The sequence below is a fragment of the Cannabis sativa genome, chromosome X (genome assembly GCF_029168945.1).
Source record: "Cannabis sativa cultivar Pink pepper isolate KNU-18-1 chromosome X, ASM2916894v1, whole genome shotgun sequence".
Taxonomy (NCBI): Eukaryota; Viridiplantae; Streptophyta; class Magnoliopsida; order Rosales; family Cannabaceae; genus Cannabis; species Cannabis sativa.
The window spans coordinates 13,826,050-13,837,058 of NC_083610.1; the positions used below are offsets into that span (position 1 = coordinate 13,826,050).

General features: G+C 36.5%; 1 protein-coding gene across 3 annotated transcripts; it reads left to right on the top strand.

Moving 5' to 3' along the window:
- The first annotated feature begins 6,615 nt into the window (after positions 1-6,615).
- Positions 6,616-11,009, top strand: LOC133032324 (protein S-acyltransferase 18-like). Of its 3 annotated transcripts, XM_061106230.1 has the most exons (11): positions 6,616-6,835; positions 7,444-7,596; positions 8,268-8,473; positions 8,575-8,688; positions 8,785-9,123; positions 9,213-9,281; positions 9,387-9,458; positions 9,579-9,707; positions 9,796-9,876; positions 10,022-10,195; positions 10,277-11,009. In XM_061106230.1, the coding sequence occupies exons 3-11, from the start codon at positions 8,423-8,425 to the stop codon at positions 10,784-10,786; spliced, it is 1,539 nt and encodes a 512-aa protein (XP_060962213.1). In that variant the 5' UTR covers positions 6,616-6,835; positions 7,444-7,596; positions 8,268-8,422; the 3' UTR covers positions 10,787-11,009. The 3 variants fall into 3 exon arrangements, with proteins under 3 accessions (XP_060962213.1, XP_060962214.1, XP_060962215.1); XM_061106231.1 differs by lacking the exon at positions 7,444-7,596; XM_061106232.1 differs by lacking the exon at positions 6,616-6,835 and having other exon boundaries at positions 7,217-7,596.

The window sequence follows — 11,009 nt, forward strand, 5'->3', positions numbered from 1 at the left end:
ATGCGACGATAAAGTTAGCGCTAATTGGGAGGCAACCCAAGTGTTCTTTATGATTTAGTTGAACTCTTTGTAAGTTTTACTGTTATTTTTCTTTTTCAGTTTGTCAAGTTTTGTTTCCTCAAAAAAAAAAAAATTAAATTTTTTGTCCAGTGGCCGCGGCGATGGGATGTATGGCCGCGGCCATTTAAGCCTTACAGAGAGAGGCTATTTTTCACGAAATCTGGCCGCGGCGATGGGATGTACCGCCGCGGCCATTTAAGCCTTACAGAAAGGGGTCTATTTTCACGTATTTTGGCCGCGGCGAGATTGGTCAGGTTTGTTTAAAAAGGGGCAAATCCCTAACATTTCAAAATCACACCTCATTCTCAATCATTCACCTCTCCACGCCGAAAACAACTTTCTTCACCATTTTTCTTCATCTAATCCCATTCAAAACCCCATTCAATCAAATCTAACCATACACTTTCATCATCAATCATCATAAACCCTTATTTCTCTCATCAAACACTCATTCCCACTCAAAATCAACCCCAAATCCCTAAAACCTCACCCAAAAATTTCAAAACCCTTATTCATCTTTTTCTTTCTCAAGAACTTCAAGCTTTCAACAATGGAGGATGATTAAAGGGAGATGCTCATTGAGGTATTAATTCTAAGATTCCCAATCCAATTTTTATTGTAAAATTTGTGAATTTTTGGATAGTTTTGGATAATCTTTGGGATATTTGGGATTTTTGCTATATACATTGTTGAAAATTATTTGTGTGAATAGAATTGGGTTTGATTGAGAGGGAATTAATTCCCGGGAAGTGGATTTTTAAGAGGAAGTGCTGTCGAAATTTTGAAAAATTTTGAGAGTTAGAAAAAATTTGGGTGAGATGGGTCCAAAAAGGTCAAGAGTCAATGAGGAAGGGGGAGCTTCATCATCCAACCCACCTAGGAGTCGCTCTAATCTTAATAGAGTAAGGTTTACCAACATGGATGCTCAAGAGCGGTTTTTGAAATTGAAAGACATTGTGAACCTAAGCCAAACTGCAAACATTCCTCCTGCATTTGCATCTATTAGAGATCAAATCCTATATAGGCAGTGGACTAAGTTTGTGGATGTCACTGAGCGTAGTAACCAAACTCTAGCTTTAGAATTTTTAGCCAACTGGCCTGAAAGAGAAGATGACAAAGTAAGAGTTAGGGGGGTTAGAGTTCCTGCTTCCACAACTGCCATTCATGCTCTTTACGAGCTCCCAACTTTCACTGTAGAGCAGCAACCCTTGAAACAGCAATTTCGGGAAAAAAGTTTGAATTATGTGGATATTGCTGAGACTCTAGGGTATCCTGGCCTGAGGTTCCATGAGCTTGCTGGAGAACCATACCAATTGTACCGATGTGAACTTAACCCAGTGGCCAAGGCATGGCTTTACTTTGTTAGTGCAAGGTTACTCCCGAACAAACATTTTTCTGATGCTCAAATAGACAGGATTAAATGGGTTTATGGCATTATGAAAGGTTATAATTTGAATGTGGGGGATATTATTCGAGTGACCTTTGACATAATGGTTGAGGGATCTTCTGGTGGAGGACTTGGGCTGGCTGGAATTATCACTGATCTTTGTGAGAAACATGGGGTACCGCAGTACTCATATGATACCAAGGCGCCGCCGCAGCGCAGTATTAACTTATCCACTGTTCTTCGCTTCAAACCTCCTCATCCTCATGGTCAACCGCCAGTTCAGAGAGGTCCTCCGGCAAGAGAAGAAGAGGAACATGAGGACATTGAACCACCACGCCTTGCCGGGCCGCTTGACCCCGCCATGCAGTACACTCACAGTCAGCTGAATTATCTGATTTAGCAGAACATCCATATGCAGAATTACATGGCCCAGCGGAGTATCTTTGATGAGCAGCAGGTGGCACAATTGAACACACTTGTCACGAGGATGAATATCGGTGTGGACGATCCGAATTACTTTGCCATGCCACCTCGCTTCAACCCTTATGACCAGCCACCGCCGCCAAACCCCTTCTAAGGGGCTCAGGTAAGTTTCTCTCACCCTGGTTTATTTTCACACATTGGGGACAATGTGCATTTTTAGTTTGGGGGGGGGGGGAGACTTAAATTTTTTCAGTTTATTTGTTTTCGTTAATTAGTTTGTTTTAGTTTTTCTTTAGTCCTGTGTGATAGCTAAATTGAAAGATTGATTGAATCGCTGTTATTCACTTGTGCAATGGATTAAAACATAACTGTGTGCTTGACTTGCAACTGTTTGAATTAAGATGAATGTGTGCTAGGAAGTGATTCATGTAGACTTAAAACATTTGTTATTCTCACATATCACTTCTGTTCTATTTGGTTTGTGGAATGATTGACTGTACATGAAATAGAATTTGTGTGACATACTCTCTTGAAGCGAAATCCTTGATGATTTCTGTTTGGAAAGTGATTTAGGCAAGTTTTCTTTGGAACGATTGAGCCTTTCAAGCCTACCTAAAAATTTTACCATAGTGTACCCAAAGTTGAGCCTTAGCCTGTTTTAAAAAATTTTCACCACTTAACTGAACTGAATTTGTTATCTTTAACTCTTTTCACCCTGAACATACCTTATTATGCCATGAGCCTTTAAGCAAGTTTGGGGGGGATAAAGTGTTGTAAGTGGAGAAACAAAGTGTAAAGGTGAGAGATTGAAAAATATTGTGTGTTGTGCCTCTAGAAAAAAAGAAGAAAAGAAAAAAAAGAAAATATGTGAAAATGTCTTCTTGAAAAAAAAAAAAAAAACTAAGAAAAATATGAGGTACACACATAAGGAAAAAATCGCAATCTCTTACTACTGTTTTTGGGATATATGGAAGAAAAGAAAGAAAAAATAAGTGTCGAGGCTTGCTTGGTTAATAGTGCTTATGGTATAGTGTAGCCTAAATGACTTCTTACCTACCCATGTACCTAAGCCATGCGATGCTAACCGAAAAAGACCTATTGATTCCAAATAGAAATTTGTCAACATTAGTGGAGAGAGGTATGTCATTCAAACTTATTGATCATGTGTTAGTGGGATGTTGGAAAGTTTAGAACAGTTGTGATATAGATGGCAATTGCGATGTTTTATGTTTGTATGAATTACTTACTTGTAAATTGCACATTCAAATTAGTTCTTAGAGTTGGCAAGTTGAAATTCTGGTTATTGATGGATTGAAGTTGTGCAGGTGGTGGTAGCAGTTCAATCGTCGGAAAGTTTAGTTATCATTATTTGTTTGCTTTAGTTTAGTCTTAGTTTACTCGGGGACGAGTAAAGAGTCAGTTTGGGGGAGTTTGTTAGGCTATTTTTAGCCTATGTTTTGGATCTAATTTATGTGCGTTTTTCGCTGTGTTGGGACGAAATTACGCTTGTTTTCTATGTTTTCAGGTTCTTTGGAATAAAAGAGGTCTCGGGTGCAGAAATTCAATAAAAGACGAGCTGAGCCGAAGAAAACACAATTTTTGAGGAATTGTGTATATATGGCCACGGCTAGACACAACTTGGCCGCGGCTAGATCTCGAAACTTTGGAATGCTACAGTCGCTGCGGCGATGGGGAGTCTCGCCGCGGCCATTTAAGAGATACAGAAAGACCTATATTTTGCAATCATCTCGCCGCGGCGAGAGGAAGCTTGGCCGCGGCGAGATCCCGTACGTACCAGGGGTATTTTCGTCCATCGAACCCTAAATTTTAGATATAAATAGAAAACTGCGATTGGAAGTCGAGGAGAGCGATCAGGAACCCTAAAATACAGCAGAGAGCGGCAGGAAGAGCACAGAGATTCAAGTGACGATTCAAAATTCATCCACCAACAGTTCTTTTCTTTATTCCTCTTTAATTCATTTATGTTGAATATTGATTTAGGAATGGTTATGGATTTGTTTCTGAACTAAATTTCCCATTTAGGGAGGATGATGATTGTTGTTTAATGTTTTGCCTAGTTAATGTTTAATTACCATTCCTCAATTCTTGTTTGTGAAATTATCTTAATTTGTGTTTAATTTCATGTTTAAGATTGATCACCTTGTGCATGCTCTATGATCTCAATTCGAAATCTGAAAAGTGAGAATTGAGAATGCTAAAATTGAGATAATCGATGTTCTATGTGAAACGAAAGTATTCACATGACTTATGTGACGAGTAGATTATTACTTAATGCTGATTTCATGTTAGTTTAATTAAGGAATTAATTAGATAACATGTAATTTAGAATCTAGAAGATCTGAAAGGAGCTAGGTTATTTCATAATCTGTCATTCACTTCAAGAATAGGATAGTAATTAAGCATTAACGATTTGGGTAAACAACAACAGGATTCTCCTCCCTATTATCTCATCTTGCTCAACTTTCAATTGTGTTATTAAGTTTTCTGAATTACTTTCATACTTTACTGTTTTTAAATCATAATTGTTTTCGATTTGCCAAATAGAATTATAAGTATAGTTTAGTGGTATTTAATCCAATTCCCTGTGGGATCGACCTCACCTGTGTGAGTTTTACTACTTGATTGTGTATACTTGCGTAGTGTTTATAAATTATAGCAACAATAACCCATAGCATAAGCAGTTTGAGTAGATACTTAGCAAACCTAGGAAAAGAGCACCAATTTGCATTGAAGTGGCTTCTGAGATATTTAGCAGGAAATGCTCAAGAAGGTCTACTTTACTTGAAGACAGGGAAGGGAACAAACTCAATTTGGAGGGGTTTAGTGACTCTGACTATGTTGGAGACAAAGACTCAAGAAGGTCCACATCTGCCTTTTAATTCTTAGTTTGTGGAAATTGTGTAAGTTAGAAATCCCAACTTCAATTTGTGGTGGCCTTATCTACTACAAAAGTAGAGCTTATGCCATTATAGAGTGCCTATGGATACAAAGGATGTTAAAAGAAATTAGTCTGCTGAAGGACAACACTGTGATCTACCTAGACAGTTAAAGCGCTATTCACTTATGCAACAATCACATGTATCACGACAAGTCAAAGCATATTGATATTAAGTACTTTTTCATTAGGGAAAAGGTTACACAAGGCTGGTAAACATTGATAAGGTACCAACAGAAGAAAATCCTTCAAATTTTGGAATAGAAGTAGTGACTTCTCAACAAATTTGACCATTTCAAGTCACTACTTCGGATTGGTGTTGGACTAGAACTCTAGTAGCTACTTTTGTGATGCTGCTACTTAGTTAAGTATCCTCCGATGTGAAATTTGTTGGTTTCAGAGCACACTTAACTAATTGGCCACGTATTAATGCACTAAAGGATAAAGAAGCTAAGTTAGTTGTTAAAGGGGGTTATTTTAGTTATTTTTCAGTTACCTTTCTTTCTTGCTTCTTGTAATAACCAATTCTGTTATATTGGTTTACTTCTCAGTATATATTCAGCTCTACTAAGCTCATTGTTAGTTAGACTGAATTAGAGAGAGAAAGAGAGATTATGTTGAGTGAGCTTGAGAGAGAAACTCTGTACTGGGAGAGTGAGATAGTTATGAGAATTGTTCAGAAGAGAGAGATTGAAGGAGCTTTGTTCGTGGCTGCCTTACTCGATGTAAACTCAAGCTTGGATTGATCTTAGCGCATAACACTGAATTTGTGATTGGAGTTCAGAAGAAGAGAATTAGACTTTCTGATTTGGAGGAAGTTAAAACCTCTATAGTCTATAATTATGGTGTTTTGTTTCTTTTCTGCATTTGACTAAGTTTTCACTGTTAGTTTTAGAGTTCTTGTTCTGCACTGTGTTGTTGTGTTTGTTTGTGTGTGCAAGTGATCGAGATCGTGTTGGATAAATCCCAACATTCTTTGCACACTCTCAGAATATTAAGCTCACATTTAAACAAAATTATCCATTAACTAAGTGAGACGGATCAGTTATAATAATCCAAAACACAAGGAAAATAATTTTTTGAAAGGAATTGATCACATTTTCTTATCAAGCTTTTCTCTTCTGAATAATGTCAATTTCTTTACCAAAAATCATATAACCATAAACAAGTCAAAACAAAAATGAAAAGTTCCGAATACAACATGATAGCAATGTCAAAAATAGTACCCTGAAACAATTGAGATAGTATAGTCAGACCCATATTGGTATTGTGGTAGAGTACCACACATAGATAATAAAACGATTTCTCTCAGCAGCCAAACAATTTCATCAAAAATACGAAATGGACAAAGAATCACAGCCAAGATAAACATTTCCAATCATTACAAACTTCCTAACCAGAAGACAAAAAGAAATTGGAAGTGGAAACTGAAGCATAACTATGTACGAGCCCACCACCGTCGAGTTTCCCATTACCACATAAATAATCAAAAGGAACACAACATTCATTTGTCTCACCATGGTGTTTTTTCTTTTGTAATTTTTTGTCGAGCTGGAATGGGAGCAGCTAACTCCTCCTATTTATAAGAAACCAAACACAGATTCTGACCAATGGAAATGGGCCATTCTCGTTTGATTATACAATGGTACTTTTATGCTTTCTGGTCAGTGAGAATAGAATAAAAATATATAATTTGATTTTTGATTATATTATTATCAACAAATTACAGCACTGTTAAATAAAAAATTACATCTCTGTGTGGTCCAATTGGAAACAAGCGCATCATGAGGAAAAAAATAAAAAATGAAAACTGTGGGCCCCATAAAAGAACGTTAACTTTTTTCCAAAGTGTTTTCAAATTCAAATTCAGAAACCCTATTGGCCTATTCCGCCTTCTCTTCCCTTTACAACTCTTCTTCTACTTTGTTCATGTCCAAAGCTCCTCCTAATCTTCTTCTTCAAAACTCCATTCCCAAAATGAAATTGATTTGAGATTTTTGTCGTCTCAGGTATGTACTCAAAATTTACTATATCATATTTTATCTTATAGGCAATATGAGAGATAGTATACTACACAGTCTCTTATATATGCTTCTTTCGGGGAATGATTAAGATATATATTTACGAGATACATTTCTCTGTTCTATCTTCAGTTTTGTCTTCTCATTATGGTTGCAAAGATTTCATGCTTGTGCTGTTGTTTTTTTGTCTGTGTATTGATTTGAATTTCTCTTTGGAACAAACCCCATCAATACAGTTTCTCTAATATATATATAGAGATATATATATATGTTGTTTCCATGATTCCTGGTTGGCACAACACATTTGATATATTTTTTTTTTTCTTTTTCACACACATATATCATAATTCTTTCCATGATTATTGGTTGGCATAGCTGTGTGAAGAATGGGATTTTTATTTAGGACTAATTACACATGCTAGTAAGTTGTAACTGTGAAATGGTTTTTGGAATCACTAATATTGGTGATTAAACAGCTTATTATTGGTGAGTTTGTGGTTACACCAAAACATTCCCATTCTGACATAAGAAAGTGAATTTGTGATGAAATTCAAGTTCATACAGGTCAAGTTTCATTTGATTTTGGTGTTTTGCAGCAGAGCTTTTGAAATAGTTATAATCGTTGAAGTAGTGAGACTCTTAAAAGTGACATTAGAGTCTGACTATATGTTCTAGTAGTAGCAGAGAAGCAAACTCTGTTATGCATGTTCAGTCTAGGAAAGCTTCTTCTATTTCAAAGAAAACTAAAGGTGCTTATATTTTTGTTTCTGTTATATCTTCATATTAAAGTTTAATGCCAGACACTATTTGTTTCTGTTATATATACAACTGTAATCAATGTCAAGTCCCTAAAACTGTTTTCATTGTCTTATATGATAATTGGAACTTGAAAATATTCAGGTTTTATTTTATCTTTGCTTAATAGGCTGAAATGGGTGTGAGAAAATGGCAAAGTTTATCTTTACACAATACTAGTGTTATATCAGATTTCGTCAAAGAGACTAGAATGATTAAATCTTAGAGCCTAATTTAATTAGTGGTCAGCACACTGGTCATTACTTTGACAAATCTTCAATGGTGAATATCATCTTGTGTTTCTTCCCAATCTTCTTGCTGGTGAGATTTTTATTGTTTGTTTCTTTCTTTCCAATATGGGAATTTGTTTTTTTGTTTCTATGTACTTATTTCATAGCAAATAAAAAGGGTGCTTTCATATACACCCCTTTCAGTTTTGTTCTTTTATCGTACTTTCATAAAAACCCCCATAAATTTTTAAAAGTTCTTTTTACACACACACCAAACAAATTTCAAAAGGTGACATTAAGCTTCAAATTTCAAAGTTATTTTCTTATTTCAAATTTCATTAAGCTTCTTAATAATGACTTTCGGGGCAATAATAGAATAATTGTAATTATTCTAGATTTGCGCCATTCAAATTTCAAATTGAAAGCAAAATTCGACCGTTGGAGGGGAAGCGTGGCCTGAAGAAGAGCGTCAACAACTACAACAGAAGCCATAGTTAGCAAAAGAAACAAGAAGATAGTGGCAAAGAAGATAGGAGAAGAGAGTGACCAAATGATTATTACCAGGCGCCATGGCTGGCAACGTCCTCTCCACTCTTTGCAGGTTACACTTCACTCTTAATTTATTTGTACTATTATGAATGCATTTATTTTCCTTGAATTATATATAAAAATATATATATAAGATTGTGCTACGAATTTCAGATCGTGGGAATGGCAATTTTCAGCTTCCTGGTGGTGGCATTCTATGCTTTCCTGGGTCTTTTTCTTGGAAACAGAACTGCAGAAATTACTGTCACCACAATCTTCTCCATTGCGGTACACCTTTTCTTATCATCTTATCTATGCAACACTCAATTCATCATCAAGAACAAAGCAAACTAAAACAAAGACTGTATTCCTGTTCCACTGCAGTCTCTTTCAGTGATGGGACTCTTCATAAGGTGCACTGCCATTGACCCAACTGACAAAACTGGTGTTAGGAGGAAGAGGACCAAGAAAAAAGTCAAGTCCCAGATCAAGCTCAACTATGGCTTCATTCTGGGTCAGATTGTTTTAAGATTTTTTAGGAGAGTGGAGAAGAAGATCCTTAGGTCCTTCATCAGGAGGAAGTATCTGGATCCATGGAGTACCAGCTCTGATCATTTGGACCCATTTCTTCCTTTTCCTCTTGTCCTCAAGGATGATGCAGCTGTCAACACTCCCAATCCAAACCAAGACGACATCTCCTTTTGCCAGCTCTGTGATATGGAGGTATAGTTATAGTATGTTTCATACCAACTTAATATCTTATGCTCCCATTGATCACTGGTTTCTAATTCATTTCACCTTTGTCTTTTCAGGTCAAAAAACGTAGCAAGCACTGCCGCACCTGCAACCGATGTGTGGAAGGCTTTGATCACCATTGCAGGGTCTGTTGCATCCCTTAAAAACTTTCTTTGTCGTGCCTTTGTTTTTTTTTTTTAATTTATGACTTATCACCAATCCCAAACTTCTTTTGTTTTCTTCTCTTCCAGTGGTTAAACAACTGCGTTGGCAAAAGGAATTATACAACATTTATTCTTCTAATGGTTTTTGTCTTGTTAATGGTCAGTTGCTTTGTAATCTCTCAAATTCTCTAAGTGAAAAGTGGAAATGAATGGCCACTTTACACAACGAAATATGCATACTATTAGATTGTTAAAATACTCTTGTTTCTAAAACTACAGCTAATCATGGAAGGAGGAACTGCTGTTGCCATATTTGTTAGATGTTTTACAGACAAACATGGACTGGAGAAGGAACTAGAGCAGAAGCTCTATGTGAAGTTTCCAAGAGAGGTTCTTGCCACCATATCAGTTAAGTTCGGATACCCGCATGCAGTCAGCTTCTCATGATCGTCATTTTGAATGCAAATTTCCTAACTCAACCATTGAAATGCTACAGATTTTGTTGCTATTGATGACAGCTTACGGTTCAGCAGCATTAGGACAACTCTTTTTCTTTCATGTGGTTCTCATAAGGAAGGTAAATCTAATTGCATTGTTTTTCTTGTGTTTAGGCAACATAGATTTGAACCAAATGAATCTGCTTGCTCTTTCTTTTTGCTTTAGAAAAGCTCTTGCTCTCGACGATGATTAATATAAGTAGTGTCCTTGGATTGTTGGTACAGGGAATAAGAACATACGACTATATATTGGCAATGAAAGAGGAGAACCAATTCGCAGAATTAGATTCTTTTGACGATGATTCAGGCATCTCTTCAGATGACAGTGCTGAATTTTATTCACCAGAAAAGCCAACTTTTGTATCTCGGTTTATATGCAGCGGACAAGGGTTGAACCAGGTATTAATCAGAATAGTCACCTTCAGAAGCTTAAGATATAATGTAGTTTGTCTACTGAATGGTATACGTTTTCATTTACAGAGTAACAAAAATCTGTCCATAAGAATAGAAGGTGATCCTGAGACATCTCTTTTAGCCAACAAACAAGGCTTCCGGGTTGGTATCAGCCCTTGGAAACTTATAAAGCTGAGCAAAGAGAAAGCTTTAAGAGCAGCTGAAAGAGCACGGGAAAGGATTGTAAAACAGAAGCCAATGATGGAACAGGGTCCATTGAAACCACTGCCATCAGAAACAAAATGTGGTCCGCTGATGAATAAACAGATAAATGTTCCAGATTCAGCATCTGGTTTAACACCTCTAGTTTCTAATGGTAGGCTTGGAGGATCACCAGGAAGGTTTTCAAGCCCAAGAAGGAGATTTTCTTGCCCCCCATCTACAGTTTCTTCCATTTTGGCATCACCACAGCAAAAGTACAGAAGCAATTTTGACTTGAAACTGACAGATGTGTCGAAGGAGCTTGAGACCTACATTTCGAGGCAAGTTTTATGTTCAGTTATAAAAGAGGATGGAAGTCAGCCATCCCCAAGATAGGGATTTTAAATTTTGATGGTTTGGATTCTCAGCCTTTGAGAAATAAAGTCCCTTGTATTGTTGTGTGTATACTTTCTTTTATATCTTAACCAGTCAAAACATGATGTAACATTTCTCGATTTGATGCTATATTTATATACATATATGTTGATTTTTTTTAAGATTGATATATGTGTACTGTTACAAACTTGAATGTGTAAATTCATTGTTTCCGATTCTCAAA